The sequence below is a fragment of the Dipodomys spectabilis genome, unplaced genomic scaffold (assembly GCF_019054845.1).
Source record: "Dipodomys spectabilis isolate Male_0828 unplaced genomic scaffold, ASM1905484v1 ptg000026l, whole genome shotgun sequence".
Lineage (NCBI taxonomy): Eukaryota > Metazoa > Chordata > Mammalia > Rodentia > Heteromyidae > Dipodomys > Dipodomys spectabilis.
In genome coordinates this window covers 12,730,549-12,752,106 of record NW_024870703.1, presented here as the reverse complement: position 1 = coordinate 12,752,106, position 21,558 = coordinate 12,730,549, and the positions used below count along the sequence as shown (strand labels likewise).

General features: G+C 39.4%; 2 protein-coding genes across 2 annotated transcripts in view; one reads left to right on the top strand and one right to left on the bottom strand.

Moving 5' to 3' along the window:
• The window catches only part of Qpct (glutaminyl-peptide cyclotransferase), a 37,503-nt gene extending 22,597 nt beyond the window's left edge, over positions 1–14,906 (top strand). Inside the window, exons 6-9 of the mRNA XM_042675457.1 lie at positions 7,177–7,353; positions 9,936–10,035; positions 11,880–11,996; positions 14,033–14,906. Of these exons, the coding sequence (XP_042531391.1) occupies positions 7,177–7,353; positions 9,936–10,035; positions 11,880–11,996; positions 14,033–14,178 (540 nt within the window). The 3' untranslated portion in view covers positions 14,179–14,906. The remainder of the gene's footprint in view (positions 1–7,176; positions 7,354–9,935; positions 10,036–11,879; positions 11,997–14,032) is intronic.
• Positions 14,907–21,005: 6,099 nt separating this feature from the next.
• On the bottom strand, positions 21,006–21,260 carry LOC122104506 (translation machinery-associated protein 7-like). Its single transcript, XM_042675391.1, has one exon. The coding sequence runs from the start codon at positions 21,258–21,260 to the stop codon at positions 21,042–21,044; it is 219 nt and encodes a 72-aa protein (XP_042531325.1). The 3' UTR covers positions 21,006–21,041.
• Positions 21,261–21,558: the final 298 nt, after the last annotated feature.

Genomic DNA, 21,558 nt, shown 5'->3' with positions numbered 1-21,558 from the left:
TTCCTTCAGCCATCATGAGTGGAACAGGTGGTGGTGGAAAGTACCCTAGGAGAGGGCTCGACAGTAGCCTGGATTATTGTTCTAACTCTTCTAGTCCTTTCCCTCTTCTCTCTGTTATTAGAACTGTGTCTACACACCCGTATCTTTTTGCCTTATAACTTTGTTGTGCATTCACATTAGAGTCAGCTGTGTTCCCTCAACCATTGACTCTGGACTTTGCTATTTATTTTGCCTGGGCCAATGTGTGGTTAGTAAATGTGATGAAGCTGGAAATGTGTTTACTGAATTGTGTCTTTGCCATCACCATGAGAAGAGCATGTGCTGGCTGGTCTGTCAGTCCCAGCAGGAAGATAAGAGACAAGTGAAATCGAGCCAACCTCACTGACTGCAGAGTGAAGCAGAGCCAAGCTCAGCCTAGGTCTATTGTCCCCCAGTTGACCCATAGAGGCTATGTATTCCAGGAGCTTTGTTACTGTGCCATTCTCTGACCTTGTATCAAGAAAGATGGCAGACAATTCATGGACAGACTATGTAAACCCTGATAACAGGCATTTATACTATTACCACAAAGACCTTCACAGATTAGGCCACACAGATTCTTCTAGGTTTAAAGTACAAGCCTGAGTTACTAGAAATTGAAGGCTGTTTTTGTTTTCCTGCCTATTCTGAAAAACAAAAAACCCTCAGGAGACTCTGGATCAGTATCTACAGCAGTCCATTCCTCCCTAAATGAACTGGTGCTAAGAGAAGAGAATGAAAGAAGTAAGTATAATTGATAATTGGAGTCACCCAGCTGTTGAAATTTCAGTGAGGCACCCTAAAACTTAAAGCTGTAGAAGTTAAAAATGGCATTCTTTTGCCTCTACACTAGCACGGGCAGAATGCCTCTGGTCCCAATAGTCTCATTCTGTCCTCACATCCTATGATTATACTGTCTGATTTCAAGCTAGACCTTTGGAAGCACTAAGGGATCTTAAAAGCTTAGATTGTCTACATTGAAGTATTCACCTTGCATCCTTGATAATGAGGAAATCTGTTTAACTGCTTAATACAGAGTTAATCCTGGGTGTGCACCTGCTGTACAGGTACATCTTTTGCTTCATGCTCTCAGAAGTCATTGGAGATTCAAAGTAGAATGAGCTGTCTTTTTTAATTAACAAGCTATCTTAATACAATTAAAACACTTGCCTAATTAAAAAAAAACAAAATAAAAATGAACAGAGCAGCATACATCATTCAAGTGGTAGAGTACTTACCTAGCAAGTGTAAGGCACTGAATTCAAACCACAGAACTGACTGCAAAGACCTGGGACAAATGGAAGAAAGAAAAATAAGAATAATTATTTTTATTGTTGTTGCTGTTGGTCATAAGGCTTGAACTCAGGGTCCGGGCACTGTCCCTGAGCTTTTCTTCTCAAGGCTAGCACTATATCACTGTGAGCCACAGTACCACTTCTGGTTTTCTGGTGACTCGGAACTATAATCCTCAGATCTCAGCCTCCTGAGTAGCTAGGATTAGAGGTGTGAGCCACTGGCACCTTGTAAGAATCACTATGTAGAGAAATTAAAGATGACCTAAAAGGGCTGGTAGAGTGCTTGCCTTACATGCATGAGGCCTTGGGTTCAATTCCTCAGCACCACATATGCATATGTGGTGGAAGTGATGCTGTGGCTCAAGTGGTAGAGTGTTAGCCTTGAGCCAAAGAACTAAGGGACAGAGCCCAGGCCCAGAGTTCAGACCCCATGACTGACAAAAAAAATGATCTAAAATATGGAGAGATATCCAGTGTTCATGGATCAGAACACTTGATATTAAAATAATAGATGTTAATTCGCTGTCTAGAGACATAGTATTAAGCATAGTATACAAAAATAGCTTTGTTTCAGATGATAAAAGCCTTTTTTTCTGTGCTAGTCCTGGGGTTTGAACTCAGGGCCTGGGTATTATTATTTCACTCTAGGCTGGTGCTCTATCACTTGAGCCACAGCTCTACTTTTAGCTTTTTGGTAGGTAATTGGAGATAAGAGTTTCATGGACTTTCCTCCCTAGGCTGGCCATCTCCAGTTGTCAGCCTCCTGAGTAGCTAGGATTACAGATGTGAGCCACCAGCACTTGGCATTTTTCTCCCTTCCCTTCCCTTCCCTTCCCTTCCCTTCCCTTCCCTTCCCTCCCCTCCCCTCCCCTCCCCTCCCCTCCCCTCCCCTCCCCTCCCCTCCCTCCCTCCCTCCCTCCCTCCCTCCCTCCCTCCCTCCCTCCCTTCCTTCTTTCTTTCTTTCTTTCTTTCTTTCTTTCTTTCTTTCTTTCTTTCTTTCTTTCTTTCTTTCTTTCTCTCTCTCTCTTTCTTTCTTCCTTCTTTCCTTTCTGTCTCTTTCTTTCTTTCTTTCTCTCCTTCCTTCCTTCCTTTCTTTCTTTCTTTCTTTCTTTCTCCCCTCCCTCCCTTCCTTCCTTTCTCCCTCCTTCCTTATTTCCTCCTTATTTCCCTCCCTTCTTTCCTCCCCCCCCTTTCAAAATGATATCACCCCAAAAGAATCAGGGAAACTTCATCTTTGAATAAATGAAGGTGCATGTGTTAATGAGAACCACAATATGCAAACGGTAGTAGATGGAGAAAGCAAATGACCTACTAGCATGGATAGAAGTCATATTTCCTGGTGAAGTATGTGGAGAATGAAAGAGGCCATCAGGTCTCCTGACAAAATCCTGGAAAGGCCCAGGGACTAGATGAATGACATACTTAGAAAAGCAGAAGTGAGGCAGGGAGCAGGCATGAAGAGGGGTTAGAAGTCTGCATAGGGGATTAGGCATGGCTCTATAAAGCTGGTATCCAGCTACACTAGAAATGTAGGTAAGAGGATCTCGGCCCAAGATTGGCGACAGGCAAAAACATAAGAATGACCCCCCAAAATAACTAAAGCAAAAAAGTCCTGGGAGTGTGGATTAAGGGGGTAGAGAGTCAGCTTAGCAAGTGTAAAGTCTTGAGTTCAAACTCTAGTCCTGTACCCCATTGCCACAAGTCTGTATAAGAAATACTTATATAGATTCCTAATCCATGCCAGACTCTATTTCTAGAGAAATTGAACAATGTTGCTCTGGACTTTGGGACCAGTTATGAAAAAAAGAGCCTTAAGGAGATGTTCATGAAATTAGGGAGATTAGGTAGAAGTCTACACAGTGAACACTGAAATCTTTGGTATGTTATATCATTTCTAGCAGCAGAAAGACAACAATAATCATATACCCATTTGATAGGGAACTGGAGGATCTTTGTCCAGAGAGCTTGAGCCATGTCAGAGAAAAGATTGCAGGAAGGGAACACTTAGAGATCCTCAAAGAAAACACTGAATGAGCACTAGATTTACACGTATCGAAGGCAATGAACTCATTATGTCTAATCAGTATATTTGGACCTTCTTCTTTAACATGAGTGAACTCAGGTATGACCAGATATTGGAGAACAGTCTCCATCATGAAAGAAAGCAAGCAAACAAATGAGACAAATTGAACAATGAGTTCGAGGAAATAGAATAGTACAAGGAGCAGAAGATAACTTGGTAGTATTTTAAATATCTTTAGAGAAATCAGAGGAGCAATTACATTCATGAAACAAAAATATGAGTATTCAGAAAGAGTAACCACAGTATGAGAAAGAGCTCTTGGAAGTTAGAAATAAAAAAAAAAACAAACCACTTATAAGAGGGCTGAATTCTAAAGTGGAAAAAGTATCTTTTCCAGAAAAAGGAATAAAAACAGCATAGTCATTCTAGGAATTCTAACAGGCATGAAAAAAAATACTGAGAATAAAAATGACACTAGATTTCTCAATAGAAACTTTGGATGTGTAGAAAACAATACAATTGTGCCTTACGTATTTAAAATAAATAATGATCTTGGAATCCCCATACACAGTTGAATTAAATATAAGACTAGAATGATGATGCTTTCAGGTACAGGTATCAATAATGTTCACTTTCATGCATGGCTTCACTTTAGATGTTGCTTAGCTATGCCTCAGCAAAATTCAAGTAAAACTACAGAAAGGGGATCTGGGATGTGGTCACTGGGACTCCCAGAGAGAAGAGGCAGAGGAAGTCTCTAAAGTGATGGTGAAAGGAGGCCTGAGACTACAGGTCGGCAGCAGGCCAAGTGAGCAAGTCAAAGGAGAGGGCTCTGGGAAGGGCACAAACACGAGAAATAGAGTCAAGATACACAAGGAACAAAAGCATCTGGAAAGTTTGATCACATAACTCTGGAGATATACGAGGGTTAAAAGAAAGGAATGAAGTGAAAAAAGGCATGGAGTGAGGATCAGTTAGGAAATAGGTTTGCAAAGGCAAGATGACCTAGATTGTGTGTGTGTGTGTGTGTGTGTGTGTGTGTGTGTGTGTGTGTGTGCACGTGTGCGTAAGAAGCATCCATGGAGGAAATCCTCCATGGATTTTTAAAAAAATCTGAGTAACTGCAAGGATGATGTTAACAACAAATTATTTGAGGAAGACTGTTGGTAATGATCCTTTCAGGAAGAATATCAGAGATTGAGTTTTGACACATTATATTTGACATGTCTGTTAAACATCTGTGTGGAGATGTTCATTTGGCAATTGGGTATCAGGACTGAGACCAAACAACGAGCTATGTACTTTGGAATTACTGACATGTGAGGGTATGCATATGTTATACATACATACACATTTTGTAAAGACTCAGAGATAGATATTAACAACAACAAAGAGAACCAAGCAACAAGCTTTATGGCCTTTAGCATTAAGAGGGAAAAGAGATGAAGGGAATCAACAGTCCTGGCTAAGGTAGAAGGGCTGTGTTGTCCTAGGAGCTGAATGAGGAAAATATCTGCAGATGGGAGCTATCAGTCTCGTCAGCTGCTTCCGATAAGTCAAGAAAGATGAAGATTTTGAGTTAACCTTTGAATTTAGCAATGTAGAGGTGACCATGACAACAACAATTTCAGTGGCTGGAGATGATGAAATAGGATCAGAATAGGTTGAAGAACAAGACTTGGAGACTGAACAGACAATTCTTGCAAGTTTTTCTATAGGTGGACTTTAAAAAAGAAGCAGTAGCTCGTGGAGATAATGGAGTAAACATTTTAACACAAGAGAAGTAACAGCATATTTGTAGGTGATGATGAAAAAATGGTGTTTATTAGAGCAATATCCTTGAGCAGATCAGAGGAGAAGGGATTTAGAGCACATAGAGGCTGGCAACTAATGAGCATGGCAAGAAGAAATCAAGGTCATCATTTGGGAGTGAGATAACTGAGGTGCTGAATTTTAGAAAGAGGAAGAACGTGAAATACCAGAAGAGTCTGCAAGTGAATGGACCCAGAAAATACAGTGTGACTCCCAGTTAACACAGAAGGCCAGCTTAAGGTTAGTGGTCATGAATGTTTAAGCAAGGTCAAACAGTGTGGTTGTTTATTTTCTCTAGCTAGGTTCTCCACAAGAATAGGCACAAGGCTGGATGATTTCATGTTTGTTTTTGATATAAGGAATAAGTATGTGTGTTGTGTGTGTGTATGTGTGTTGTGTGTGTGCGTGTGTGTGTGTGTGTATGTGTGTGTATGTGTTGGTTATTTTCAAGACTGAGCTCTTGCTTTTATGCCCTGATCTGCAATCCTCTTACTTTTGCTTCCCTGAGAAGCTTGGATGACAGGGATGTGCCACTATACCCAGCTATTGGTTAAACTTTTTTTTGGCCTAGGTAGGCCTTGAAACCTGTTCCCATAATTCCCTACCTCCCTTGTAGCTAGGGTCATATCGTTGAGCCATGGCCCTTGACCTGATGAGGCAGAGGGCAAGTAAGTTGAGAGTGTATATAAGAAAGTAATTAGTATTATTGCCTGGAACTAAACAGGACACAGAGAGAAGCTAGGTTATTATGGAGGTGGAGAACTGTGAAAAAGTGAAGGGACTCGACAGACCAGGAATTAGGGTGGGCTCAAGGACTGTGGGGTTTTAGAGTAGCAGAAGAAGTAATGTAAAATATTGGAAGTTAAAGGTGGAAAGTTTAAAACTGATCAGAATCTAATTTCCCTTCTCAGTTTCTTGTCAGATGCTCTCTCTCTCATGCAGCTTTTGATGCCCCAAAGATTCACCTCTTCTTCTGTACAGTTTCCAAAGAACATGGGTTGCATATGTGAACCTGGCACATTTTTTTTCCGTGCTCATGTACATGTGTTTTGTCTTTCCTAGCTCAACTGAAGTGTAGTCTCTTTTAAGTAAGCTACTATAATTATTCTCCTTTGTATCTCTGTGGCACTCCTAGGGCAGATTCTTGAACTGAGATTCAATTAAAAATGTCAGACTTAAATCAGGTGAGAGGCAAGAAAGATCGTCAGTTGTTTCAGATTGGTTTCCTGATGAAGAGCATCACCTGATGAAGACCATTCAGGTCCGTTAGCGGGGAGCAGCCTTGGATCAACACTTCTGGCTGGAGGAAGAGAGAAACGGGATTAGACAGAGGGAGAGGTTGAGCTATACTGGGGATAGTCTCAGCCACGCTGTGGGGAGCTCTGGAAGGCCAATGTCCCTTTAGATAGCCTCTACTGTCTGTGGACAGGTCATGAGATCTAGGAGAGGCAGCTGGGACGAACCTGGAAGTGGTTGACACTCTCCCAGATGCTGGGGCACACACATCCTGAGGGGAACGTTGGGTGGCATGACACAGTATCTATCACAACATTTCTATAGTTACAAATTTTCTAGGATTAGGTAGGTGGCTTTTGCCTGAAAAACTTGCTACTCAGGAGGCTGAGTCAGAGCATCCAGGTTCAAGGTGAGCCAGGGGAGGAAAGTCTATGAGCCCAAAGCTGGTGTAGCTCAAGTGGTAGAGCACGAGCCTTGAGCAGAAGAAGCTAAGAAGGAACAAAGAGATTCTGAATTCAGGCCCCACTAATGGAATACAGATACAACAACAGCAACAAAAAGAGAACAAATAGAAAGCATCTATTTTTAGAGGTAGTAGGAGAAGGTGAGATTTATTTGAGTGATGATCGTGGGAGGAGAGATGATTTTTGAAGAGGAAGTGGTGTGGAATAAATTTTGGTATGGTTTCATTTGCTTTGGTATCTTCCTTTCTTCATGGCCCCCTGTAAGCTTTTGGTGCTTATTTTCCTTTTATTCATCATAGCATTAAAATAAGTGTTCTTTTTTTACTAGGATGCCTCAGGCTCCAAGTCAGATCTCTCACTGAAGCTAATTTTTTTTGATGGAGAAGAGGCTTTCCTTCACTGGTCTCCTCAGGACTCTCTGTATGGGTCTCGGCACTTAGCTACGAAGATGGCATCGACCACACACCCACCTGGAGCGAGGGGCACCAACCAACTGCATGGCATGGTTAGTCTGAGGAATTTTGATGGCTCTGTAGCCTCCAAAGAGAAGGGTGCTAAAGCTAAGACCTAGCGGTGTCACAAAATCTTCAGAATGGTGTTTATAATAGAACATTCCTTGGCAGGCACTGGGCTTTTGAGGAATCCCAGAGCTCAAAAGAATGATTCTGGGTTAGATGCCATGTTTGGATGAGTTTAATTAAAGTACTGTGAAATCTGATTAAGGAGCCATCAGATTCAGTTTGGCTCAGTGGAGAACATTTCCACAGGTAGTGTGTGAAGGTAGAAGTTCGAATCTTTCCCTCCCTCCCTCCCGCTCTTCCTTCCTTCCTTTCTTCTTTCCCTCCCTCTTTTCTTTTTCTTTCTTTTCTTTCTTCTCTTCTTCACATCCTGAGGTCTGAAATCAGGGTTTGGGTGTTGTCTCTGAGCTTCATTTTGCTTAAGGCTAGCGCTCTACCACTTGAGCCACAGTTCTACTTCTGGCTTTTTTTCTGAGCAGGAGAGAAGAATCTCAAGGACTTTCCTGCCTGGGCTGGCTTCAAACCGTGTTGTTCAGATCTCAACCTTCTGAGTAGCTAGGATTATAGGCATGAGTTGAATCTTTTTTTGAAGGCATTACAAAAGCAGAGGAGGATAGGATACTCGGAAATGGAGTAAGAGGGGGTGTGATTGACGGATTTTTCTTAGGGTATTGTAATTATAATGCTTTACAACTGAAGAATTATGGTGACTCCAGTGTGTACTTGATATTTTGCTGTGTTGTTGGTTTGAGATGACAATTTTCACATGAGGTTGGAGAAGTTCCCATGCTGTCTTCAAATCCTACCACTATTACTAAATGTGAGTGTAACACACAGGCTCAATTACATCCCTGTTTCTGGGCCCAAACCCATCCCTAATCCTTTAACCTACCTGAGAGTCTCCTCCTGCCTCTCCCTCTCCATGGTTTATCTTTACTCAGTCCTTAAGTCCTCTCTTCTTTAAGCTTAGAACCTGGAGCTCAAGCTTTGAACATTCCTTTTCTTTCCTGTTCTTCTTTTACTTCTGAGCCTCTTCATTTGTAAACTGATCAATAGTTCCCTCACTCCACCATCACTCATCTCTGAGCTTTGCCCTGTTATAGACCTTTGCCCTGGGAGTCAAATGGGTGAATGATTTTGTCTAACAGACCTTGTGTTAGAATTTCCCTTCCATCTCTGTCCCCTCTCCATTGCAGCTGATCCTGGTGGGGAGTGGGGACTTATGGACAGCACTTATTCATTCACTTGAGCCAAAGTGGCTGAAAAGGGTTCAGAGAAGGAGGAGAGACCTGGTTGGCTAGTACTGTAGTACCCCCCCTCCTTCCTCCCTTCTTCTCTCCCTCCATCTCTCCCTTCCTTCCTTCCTTCCTGTCTGCTCTCTGACTCTCTCTCTTGTGGCTCTGGAGTTTGAACTCAGGATCATGTGCTTGACCTTCTACCACTTGAGCCAGACTGTCAGCCCTTTTGGCATTTATTTTTTTAATGGGGCCTTACTTTTTGTCTGGCTTGGACCATGATCATCCTGTTTAAGCTTTCTGTATAGCTGGGTGCACCACTGTGTCCAGCTTTGTATTGGTTGTGATGGGCACATATGAACTTTTTGGCTGGAATGGCCTTAAGCATCAGTCCTCCCCCATTTCAGCCTCTTTAATAACTAAGACTACTGGGCTTGTCTCCAGTGTTGTTTTTGAGACCATGTACATCTACTTTTTTCTGAGCTGATCCTGAAAAGCTTTTCTCCTTTCTACCCTTCCTGCATAGCTAGGATTACAAACATGTTTCAACAATCCTGACCCCAAAGATTCCTTTCTAGTTTATTCCTAGTAGTATCCTTTTGGAGTAATAAAGAATTAACACTGTAATTCATTCACATTTTAAAGAAGTACTTCACCTTACTGGCCGCCGGTGGCTCATGCTTGTAGTCCTAGCTACTTAGGAGGATGAGAGTTTAAAGTCACAGTTTGAAGCCAGCCTGGCTGTTCAGGGGAGTCCATGAAACTCTTTTCTTTAGTTAATCACAGAAAAACCCAGAAGTAGTGCTGTGGCTCAAGTGGTAGAGCACTAGCTTTGAGGAAAAAAAAAAAAGAGCTCAAGACAGTGCCCAAGCCCAGAGTTTAAGCCCCATGACAAGCAGGGGCAAAAAAGGTACTTAAACAATAATTATTATAAATTACTATTAAAAAACTCTTGTTCACTTATGTAGATCTCTATATTCTTTTTTTTTTTTTTTTGTCAGTCGTGGGGCTTGAACTCTGGCCTGGGCGCTGTCCCTCAGCTCTTCTGCTCAAGGCGAGCGCTCTACCACTTGAGCTACAGCGCCACTTCCGGTTTTCTGGTGGTTTTATTGGAGATAGGAGTCTCACGGTCTCTCCTGCCCGGGCTGGCTTTGAACCGCGATCCTCAGATCTCAGCCTCCTGAGTAGCTAGGATTACAGGCATGAGCCACCAGCGCCCAGCGATCTCTATATTCTTAACTGATTAAATGGATTTAATTTTAATTGTTTGTCTCTATTGATGAATATGAAATGTGTTTTTGTCTCTGTGGTTAAATAATGTTTTTCTTCTATAGGATTTAATGGTCTTACTGGATTTAATTGGGGCCCGAAACCCAACATTTCCCAATTTTTTTCCAAACTCTGCCAGATGGTTTGATAGGCTTCAAACAATTGGTAAGTGCCACAGTTACTAAAAAGGAAAAGGTTTTTTTTTTTTTTTTTTTGGGTCCGGTCGTGGGGCCTGAAGTCTGGGCCTGGGCACTATCCCTCAGCTCTTCAGCTCAAGGCTAGCGCTCTACCACCTGAGCCACAGCACCACTTCCAGCTTTTTTTTTCTTTTTGCATATGTGGTGCTGAGGAATCGAACCCAGGGCCTCAGGCATGCAAGGCAAGCGCTCTACCACTGAGCCACCTTCCCAGCCCAAGGAAAAGGTTTTTAAAAAAATTTACTTTATTGTTATCATAGAGATGGTATACAGAGGGATTATAATTACATGAGTCAGGTAATGCGTACATGTCCTTTCATACATTGCCTTTCCTTCCCTCACTCCTTCCCAGTCCTCCTTCCCTGTCTACTCACAAGCTGTATAGTTGACTTTCATCACAGTGTCCGGTAAGCTCCACTGCTGTACTTTTTCGCCCTTTTTCCCCTGAGTTCTGAACCTTTCCCCCACCCTCCAGAAGATATTCACTTGAATACACCATACATAAAGAAAAGAAGACAGAATTATCAAAATGTTACTTTCTACTAACAAGGGTCACCTTTTAAAATACAAAATTTATTATTTGATAATATACATTTTGCCCTGTTTATTAACTTGTTATTCCTACTTAATCTTGTTTCGTAAGGTAAGTTTATTTTCCTGCATTCAACTCTGTTTTGAAGTGCAAGCAGAAAATACTACATTTTATGTTTGTATATACTTAGAAATGGCTTGAAAATATTTTCCTCAGAGTCTTGTGTGAAGCATATGGAACACATTTTTAGGGAAAAGTTGACCTAACAAAACATATTGGCTAAAGATGAATGTTATGTTTTTATAATGATACCCAAAGATATACTTTACATTTCCTTTCTTCACCTGTTTTTTTTTTTTTTTCAATCTTCTATTTTCTACCTTATCCAGACATTCCAAGCTTTCAAAGTAGATCAAGAGTCAAGAGAAAGAGAGCTGTAAAGGACCATCTGAAGAAGATATAAAGTCAAATAAGAGAGTAGATAGACAGGCCAGCCCAGGCTAGGCCAAGCCAAGTACATAGCTATCTGTGGCTTCAGAGAGGCTAGATGGGGCCTCCCCATAAAACCAAACCAAACCAAACCATACATAATAAACCATGTAGGTATTTGAGAAAGATGAAATTGAGATAGACTTTTTTTTTTTGGTAAACTCCTCCTAAGAGGCTGCTTTTGAGGCAAGAATTTCATGCTAAAAGTTCATTATTGAGACATGCATACTTCTTGGAGCAAGATAGAATTGTGCTATTTCTTTTTCTTTTCCAGGCCTGGGCACTGGCCCTGGGATTCTTTTGCTCAAGTCTAGCACTCTACCACTTGAGCCACTTCCAGCATTTTCTGTTTATGTGGTGCTGAGGAATGGAACCCAGGACTTCCTTCATGCTAGACAAACAGTACACCCCTAGGCCACATTCCCAGCCCTAGAGTTGTGCTATTTCTAAGCAGTGTGAAAGCATTCTGCCATCTTACCATATGCTCCTGAGTTTTACCAAACCATTTTCCTTTGATTTCCTCACTTGCAATCTGTCCTGTTGAAGTTGAGATCTCTAAGATTCTCACCTGAAGGCCAGAACATTGCACAATTATTCTCTTTTCCTACTCCAAACTGTACTTGCCCAAGGTTAGCCCTGATTGTTATTGTCATGGTATGACCATGTTCACTGCATATTAAGATTATAATGGCTCCATATGATAAGATTTCAAACTCCTTAAATAAGAATGCATCCTGAGTCTTGATCAGATGAAAATAAAGGTTCATCTAGTATCTAATTGTCATTTGCAGAACAGGAACTCCATGAATTAGGTTTGCTCAAGGATCACTCTTTGGAGAGGCGGTATTTCCAGAATTTTGGTTATGGAAATATTATTCAAGATGACCACATTCCATTTTTAAGAAAAGGTAATTATGTGCATGTACCTATTCATGTATATGTTCATTATTACATTATATGTACATTTTGATATTTCAAAACTACGTATCACTTATTCACTCCTAAAACTAGACCAGGATCATTGTTCTTAGCCATGGCTTACTCAAACTTTATTTAGTTTGCAAGTGACATCAATAGTTTTCTTTAACAGTGAACTTTTCTGGGTCTCTAACTGTTACATACATTCGAGAAGAAAATTAAACATGAATAATAATTGGTGCATCTTGAATCACTAAGACCATCCTTAGTACTGATAACACTAGCTGGGTGATGGATTATGTCTATAAACCTAGCTAATCAGGAGGCTAGGTTTATGGTTTGAAGCCAGCCTAGACAGGCAAGTCCATAGACTCTAATCTCCAGTTAGCCACCAAAAAAACCCCAAAGGTAGTACTGTGGCTCAAGTGGTAGAGCACTAGCAAACAAGCTCAAGGACAGCACTCAGGACCTGAGTTCAAGTCCCAGGACTGGCACACACACACAAAAAGATTGACAGCACTAGACTTATATAGCAATGATATTAGCCAATCTAAAATATTTTAATGATTTAATATTAGATAAAATTAATTTGCATGAGGATCAATCTTTAAAAACAAGTATATATATATATATATATATATACACACACATACATACATACATACACACACACATAAATAAGCTTTAACCAATATGTGTCTTCTGATTATATGACTTTAAGACAGAAGGTTGATGTTTAAACCAAATTAACTGACAAAGAAGTTTAGAAACTCCCTTACCGGGTCAGTATTGATGCCAGATATGATTCTTATGCAGCATATAATACTTAATATCCCCTGACAAAGCCTCTCCTAGTTATCAAATAAAACGACAGAGCTACTATTGTTCATTAATATGGAGGAATTATTGAACTGAAAACAACTGCTCCTTTCCAAATTTTGTCCTGTGCTGTAATGGTCTGGTTTATACACTTGTTTGGGTTAGACTCCTGGGAGTTGTCCGTATTTCCACACTTTCTCTCTATACCTCACACATTTATTGTAGGTCTTTAAGGTGACAACTAAGCTTAATAGTGATCAGCAGCACTAGGCCTTAGTAATAATTTCTACTACTCCTGATTTGCAATTCTCTAGAAGAGGCAGGAACCATTAAGTTTAATTGATTAATTAAAACAGCCATTATATCAACTCATGGCTTCCAAGTGGAAGCCAAATCCTTTGGAGTACTTTTATTTTTCTTGATAAGTAGAATTTTTTGTGTGTGTGGGCCAATTCTGGGGCTTGAACCCAGGGTCTGGGCAATGTCCCTAAGCTCATTTTTGCTCAAGACCAGTGCTCTACCATTTGAGCCACATCTCCACTTCCAGCTTTTTCATGGTTAATTGGAGTCACATGGTCTTTTCTGCTCAGGCTGGTTTTGAATCATGATCCTCAAATCACAGCTTCCTGAGTAGCTAGGATTACAGGTATGAGCCACCAGCTCTTGGCTGTAGAATATTTTTGAAAGTCTGTATCCTGCTGACATTCTTCTGTCTAATTCATGGAATTAGATTGTGTTCTTGCCTTTGTGTAGCTCTGATTTTATCTGGAAAATTCCTGTGTCAACGTAGTGGAAGTTCAGCCTGGTGCTAGTGGCTGACACCTATAATTCTAGCTAATCAGGAAGCTGAAATCTGAGGATTGCAGTTCAAAGTCAGCCTAGGCAGCAAAGTCTGTAAGCCTTTTATTTTCAATTAGTCACCAAAAAGCTGGAGGTGATGCTTAGGGACCTTTTTACTATTACTTGAACTCTAAGAGTCATAATTGGTAGGCAGTAGGTGCCTTATGATTATTTACTGAATTTATTAATGTTTTTTATGACTCATTGCTTTTGAAGTACAAAGGTAAGATATAAAGACATGCACCAGAGGTGATGAGTTATCAGGTATCTTCCTATACAATAGCATTCCTTCTACATGAAGAATGTCATTTTCTAGTTAACTGAGTGGAGGGATGTACTGAATTACAAGGTAATTCTTTTTTATTAGGTGTCCCAGTTCTGCATCTGATAACTTCTCCTTTCCCTGAAGTCTGGCACACTATGGATGACAATGAAGAAAATCTGGATGAGTCAACCATTGATAATTTAAACAAAATCATTCAAGTCTTTGTGTTGGAGTATCTTCATCTGTAATATTCTAATTTAGTCATAGTAATGCCTTCTATACCAATTCAGAAGATATGACATTATGTAAAATATCTGATTCCAGATAAATTCAAGGTGGACACCTTCATCTTATAGATTCATTCTGTAGGGGTCTTTGAGTACATGATCAGTGAATCCTACTACCATATCTTGTCCTCAATTATACATTGATTTTTATCTAGAGAGAGAATTTGCAAAAAAAACTTTTTTGAGATTCATTTAGATAGAAACTATGGAATGAAATAAAAATCACTTACCATACTTTTAAACAATAACAAGATTCAGTATAAAAATATAAAAATTGCATATGGTTTCATGATTTTTTTAGTTTTAGTTTTATGATTTTTTCATATTTGTAAATCTATTATGTAATACAAAGCAAAGATGTATTTGAAGGTTCCCAAAATTCTTTGAGAAATCTTTCTAGGGTTAATTTTCTGGAAACTAAAGTCTGAATTAAATGTCTTATTATTTTCTTTTTACTTTATATATACATAAAAACAAGGAAGTATCTCATTCAATGTATGACCCAATTTTTATAGGATTTCAAAAATTTAATATTTGATTGTAATATTTGATTGTCATTAAATAAAGCCATTGGAAAAGGTATATGAAAAAGGAAGGTTTAATACCATTATACTAACAGAATCATCATTGGCTCTTGAGTTTTTATTGTAGAATTTTCTTATGTAGGTATAATAAAACTGCATCTATAATTTTTGGCTACTCTTTCTGTTAATTTAACTACAAAGTATTTTCTGCTTTGGTCTTGTGTTGAGATGAGACAGAAAAATCCTGTTGTGTGTGGCCTCTTGAATCAATATTAAGAAAATATGATAGGAACCCACTAGTTATGGGTTTGTGTGGGAGGGCATTCAAATATGGTCAATTACTTATTGAAGTTTTTTTCTGGAAAAGCACAGGCATCAAGCATTCATTGATAGAAAGCACTTATATAGAAACAAGCTCAATCCAATAAACAATTTGAGAAGTCAATCCTGTCATGTAAATGAAATTAGTCAGAGCCACTGTGGTCTGTGTCCTTGATCAGGGAAGATACTGAGTCAATGCTCATTGACTTATTCTTCCAAGGACAGGTAGAGAGTAAGACAGACCCACTGGGTGGGGAAGGAATGTCAGCTTTGAATGTAAACAATGGAAGTCATTGAGAAAGTACCCATTAAGATACACTTTCCAGGTAAGAAAAGATAATATACATTTCTTTTTTAGTGATCTAATAATATTAAGAGCTAACACTCACTGAGTGCAAATTAAGTGCCAGACAATACTAGAAGTGCTTTATGTACCTTTACCAATGTAAAGTGCTTTATGTACCTTTACTACAGCAGTCCTGTAAGGTAGGTGATACCACTACTCTCATTTTAGGATGCTCAGTGGTCAAGTGTTTTCTTCCAAGATTGAATAGCTGGTATGTGACAACAGTGGGCTTTGAATCCAAGTAATGTGGTAGTAAAGGTCATGCTTGCTGGATCACTGTAGAATATTGCCTCAGTACCTGTGTGTGTGTGTGTGTGTGTGTGTGTGTGTGTGTGTGTGTGTATTTAGGGGGGACAGTACTAGAGTGTGAACAAAGAGCCTCATGTTTGCTAGGCTCGTGTTCTACTACTTGAGCCATGTCACCATTTCAGCTTTTTGTAGATGGAATCTACAAGCTTTTCTTTTTGGGATGTTCTTGAACGACGATCCTCATCAGCTGTCTGAATAGCTAGGATTATAAATGTGAACGACTGGCTCCAGGATCTAGAATAGTCTTCTGTTTTGTTTGGTGCTGGTACTGGGGCTTGAACTCAAGGCCTTGTGTTCTCCTTAGCTTTTTCCACTCAGGGCTGGCCCTCTATCACTTGAGCCACACCTCCACTTCTGGTTCTTTTGGATGGTTAATTGGAGATAAGAGTCTCTTGGATTTGTCTTTCCTGTCTGGCTTTGAACTGATTTATTCAGGTTTCCTGAGTAGCTAGGATTACAGGTATGAGCCACCAGCATCTGGCATCCTAGAATATTCTTAATATCAAAATGCAAAGCAGCAATTGTATCTAGAAATTTTTATAGGTCATTTTATCAGTCTGAAGAAGTGTTCATAAAATTTGTTGCTATAAGTCACCTGTCAAATTGTTAGGCATCAAAAGTACATGGATTAAGCAGAATTATTTCTCTGCTTTAGCAATGGCTATTTTTACATTTCTGTGGCTATGAAAAAAAAGCTATGTAAGTGGTTCCAGGGCTAGAGAATCTAAGCCACCAAGCAGGATTAAAGGGAGCTGAGATTTTGAGATTAATTTTTGGGATGGGAAAAAAAAACATTGAAAGGGGTTCAGGGAAGACATTCTGTTTAATACCGAAAAAGAGCTGGTTTCACTAATGATAAGTGATTGAACTGATGATAAACAGCAAGTATGAGAGTAAGTTTTAATGATTAACCTAAACATTAGTGGACAGAACTACATATATAATTACAGGCTGAAATGTTAAGCTCTTTTTTAAGGCAGAATGCAATTAATAGGAGATCTACTATAATCTGTTGAGTTGGCATGGATCGAATTATTTTTAAAGGAGGTCGGAGGATATGTTGAAATGGTATAAAGGGAAAAGTAAAAACCAAAGCAGCTTAATCCAATGAAGGTTCTCTTGCTTTGGAATTGCATACAAAATTCTGTTCATTAAAAGTCTGCACTAATATGAGAAAAGCAATCATGGTCATAAAGGGAGACATTTTATGGCATTAATTTTGATATTAATCTCTGAAATATGTTCTGAATAATTCATGCCAATCAGAAATATTACTTTTTGAAAATTATAGCTGCAAAAGCCAGTGTTCCATAAACATTATGTTTTATTTAGAATTTTTTTGTATGTGCATTTTGGAACATTTTACTGCTCCTAGGAGAACAATTTGTATGTTCTGCCTATTACTGTCAACCCTGCAATACATAGGGCTATTTTTCTTTTGCAAGAGAGAAGCAAGTTCAAAGCAAAATATTCATAAAAGAGTATTCATAACCTTGGCATCTAAGAAAAATCATGGGCCTGTTATTGTAGCTGGAGGGCTGTGGCTGGAAGAGAAAAGACAGAGCCTTCAAAATGGAGAAATGTTTTAGATAGCGAACTCAATTGTCAAAAGAACAAAGCAGCGCATGTTTCCAGCTCCAAATCCTTAAACAGTTTATTTCACGAAGCATCTTTCTTCCATCAAAGAAATACGTTCATTATGGTGCTGCATCAAAGTCATGTGAAGATGGGACATTTGCCACATCCACTTGACCCAGCTGGAGGTGATTACTTTACCTCAAGGGAGGGTGGACAAGACTGGATACTTCCATGTCTGTGTTCAGATGGCCATACGTGAGGGTCATTATCTAGTCTGCTGACCCTCACATCTCAGTTTTTAAAAAAATAAGATCTAAGTTTGAGGAGATAAAGGAAATAGAAAGAAGATGAAGAAGACTAGAAGCTGCAATCATTTAAAACAAAGCCAAAGGAAGAAATGACTTCCTTAAATAGCCATGACACTTGCTCTTCACAAAGACATTGTTTTTCTTTGTAGCCACACTTTCTGTTATTTTTTTTCTCTTTTTTACTGACAAGGTGATGTACAGAGGGGTTTCAGTCTGTCAAATTTTTGACTTCACAGATGAAAGTAGGAAAGGCTGAGAGTTCCCCATTTTGTTTCAAGAATGTTTTCCCCCTTTCTTTTTTTTGCTGCTTTTTTTTTATTAGCACACATTATTTTTTATAACCTATACAAGTGGGGGAGATTGCACGGTGACATTTCCACACCTGTATACAATGTTTTACAATCAGTCTCTCCTTCAGGGAAACTTTGTATGCATCTTGGAACTCTAAAAGTGGTTTTGAAGTGGTTTGGCTTCCTCTCCTTCCTTCCTCCTTCTGCTTCACTTCTCTGACATTGACGGTCTTTTTCAGCCTTCAGATTACAAAAAAATGATTGCATTGTTGCAAGGGGGCAGATGTCATGATGTAAAGCCACTGCTTTGGAGAGAATGGTTAGCTAGTTGCGTGAGTGGGGTGGATTTTGAAGATACCCCTCAAATCCTACATATGAAAATTGGCCCCAGACTCCTGGCAATAGATCCAGCAGCAATAATTTATGACAGTGTGGAAGAGAGCTGGGATGAAAGGACTGTCTGTGTCATGACTGGATCCCTCAGTCTGAATTTGGTTGGCTTGCTCACGCAAAGTGAAGTCATCTTATTGTGCTCATATTTCAAAGGCAATTCATGGAACTCAGCCCATTCTCCTGGCATATCCAAATTTGCTAGTGGGGAATTTAGACCATTTGTCTGAGAACTAATAGTAAGAGCACATAGTTGCCAAGAGGGAAAAGCAATATGGCTTAAAGTAAAAAAAAAAAATACACTCAAGTTCACAAAGATTACATAGGTAACATAAAAATAGATTTAAAAGCAGACAAATTATAAATAGCATGGGAAACCTCATTCTACCTCCTTAGCACTGTGGGAACACAAGGTACACTCAAGGATTAATATTTGTGGTTTTGGCTAACATAGAATGATGTATAGTAAATTATGCACAGAAGCATGGAGAAGTCAATGAGCGCTGCTGACTCCCAGCCATCAATTTCACGTTGTTCTGTAGCTGGTTGTGTGGGAATATTTGGGTGCATTTCCTTGTAAAAATGAGCCACATAGTCCTTAAGCCAATGGATCTTGCTGGAGTCATAATTAAAGAAGTCTAGAAAAATAATGGCTGCATAGGGCAATGAAGATTATTTTAATACTTTATTGATAGAAGAGTAAGGATATGAAAAGATCACTTAACATTTCTGTTATATTTCCCCCTAGCCTTTTTAATTGGGAAAATGATATGCAACCAAGGCATCCCAAAACGTTCAGGATATTTCCCTTGGGAAGGGAAGAATCCATTTTCAGTTATGCTAGACTTGTTCCACATAAAGTAATTTATGGCAATAATCTTTTGATAAATTTAGCCATAATGTTACATTATGTATATGAATAGCTTCATTTTTCAAAGAAATCAAATGCAGAAATTAAATTATTCCCAGTTGATAATATACTCATTACCTTACTCATGTAACTGTAATCCCTCTGTACAGTATTTTTATAATAAAAACATATATATTCATATATAAAAGAAGAATCTAGGGAGGTTAAGTTTTTGTATACAACATGGCTAATTTCAACTTGATTATAAAGGTTTTAGAGGCTTTCTAGTTTATTGGTTTTCATGTAGGAGTACAACCATTCCACTTGGAATTTCCATTTGGAAATTGAATGTGTGTGTGTGTGTGTGTGTGTGTGTGGTGTGTTGGAATGTACTAGGTACCTGACTATGTGAAGACTGAATTATGTTTCTTACATTTTATAACAAGAGCAAAACCCCAAATGAGAATTGGCATCTTTATGAGAAATACTGTAGAGTTTCAACATCCTTATTTTAGAGGTTTATATACCCAGATTCAGAAAGGATGAGTCATTTAAGAATCTTTTTGTTATTAGGGACAAAACAAAAATAAAGGTAAACTAAAACTAAGACAATTTAAACTGATCTGCGCAAAATGGAAATTTGATTTCATATCTTTGGCTTCGGATACAGCTAAATTCAAAATCCTATCTCTTCTTAGCCATTTGCTCTGCTTTCCTTGGAGTAAGTTCCAAACTTAGTCAATAATTTTCCTGCAGGCAAGATGGATGCTAGTAACCCCAGGTTCATAATCCTGTAGCTTTTTTTTTCTTCTTTGTAGGGCTAGGAATCTTTATAAACCACGAGGTGAATGCTCTCCACTATTGGGATAGTGAAGAACAGCAGGCAAACTCTCAGCAGGGTTTTTAGGGGATAAACAAGCCACATGTAGGTGGCAGTGTAAATGATAGCAAGCTGGTGTGGAGGAGCAGAACTAGCAGTTAGCAATTACAGTTTCAATCAAAGCAAAAACCACATTCCCAGTTCCCACTTTGTTTCATTCCTGATGAAGGTTTAGCTGGCATTTCCCAATAAAGGTTTAGCTGGCATTATCGGAACACATTCCTAACTTCTTACTTATCACACCCAAAATCAAACCACCTTCCAGGATTCCTGGCTCTTTCTCAGTTTCACTGTTATTTACTATACTTGTTCAACTCCCTAATTTGCTCTGAGTCTCTACCCATGCGAATTTCCTTTTAATAATTAACCTGGAGTTTCTCTCTACAAATAGGTTCTGCTTTAAATGTTTTGCCCTATTTCTGCTAACTACATTGAATTTTCCCCTTTTCTGATTTTTCTTGTTCTAGCACATTAAAGCTGAAGGACAGTGCCAAGCCCTGAGTTCAAGCCCCAAGACTCACACCAAAACAACAATTAAGCAAAAATAGTGCAAAGTAGGAGGTTTGGCTCAGTAGTATAGTGCCTGCCTAGGCCTTGAGTTCAAACCTTAGTGTGGTCAAAAATATATATTTTTTAATATGATAGTTTCCCTGAAATCATTGACCACTAATTTCATAGCAGAGTTTATTTCAAATTTTATAAATACTTGTATCTGGAAGGATGTAAGTCAGATTTATATCACCAGGAACAAAGTCATGCTAAGATGACTTTTTTTTTTTGCCTTTAAAATGAGTTGGCTTAATTTCAAGATGATACAGAATGCAAGAGTAGAACAAAGAGCAGACTCCAGCAGGAATCTAAGCTTACTTGACACAATGGCTCACAAACTAAAGACTGAGCCACTGTAGGATTTTCTTTTTTAAAAAAGCTCTTAGTGTTCAGAGCTAAAGTTCATTCTACCTACAGGTGGCAGAGATGTTATGACAGGAAATCCAGATGTTGAATGGGAATGGAATCAAGGGTTTCCATCATCCCAGGGACAAGGAACAGCTTACTGTTTTGCCAGATTTCTTAATTCCACCTGTGGTCAGGGGTCTCTTCCACACAGCCTTCTCTTTCTGTTCCTCGAGTTTCTTCTGCTCCTTCTTCTGTTCCTGCTTGAAGGCCTTCTCTTCCTCATCCATCTCCTTGGCCTGCTTCTTGGGCTGTTTGGGGGGCTTCTTCTTCGCACCTTCACAGCCGGACATGATGCCAGCCACACCTTTGCCCAGACCCTCGCTAAGATGACTTTTGGCCACTAGCTTGAGGGTCTTAAGGGACCCTCTCAAGAGGCAAATCGCTTCCTGACTGTACTCTGAAAGCCAATGTCATTAATATCCATGATCTCATGTCCAGCCAGTAGCTTGTCCACAGTTGGAGCTTTACTTCCTTCTTCCGTCAAGGAGATGTTCTTTTGAAGTTAAAGGCAGAGCTATAGCCTCTACTTGGAAAGCTGAAACGGAGCACCCCAGCGAAGAGAAGAGCACTTTCATAAGGCAGAAGATC

Coding starts and splice junctions, on each gene's coding strand:
- LOC122104506 (XM_042675391.1), bottom strand. CDS start 21,260: ATGTCCGGCTGTGAAGGTGCGAAGAAGAAGCCCCCCAAACAGCCCAAG.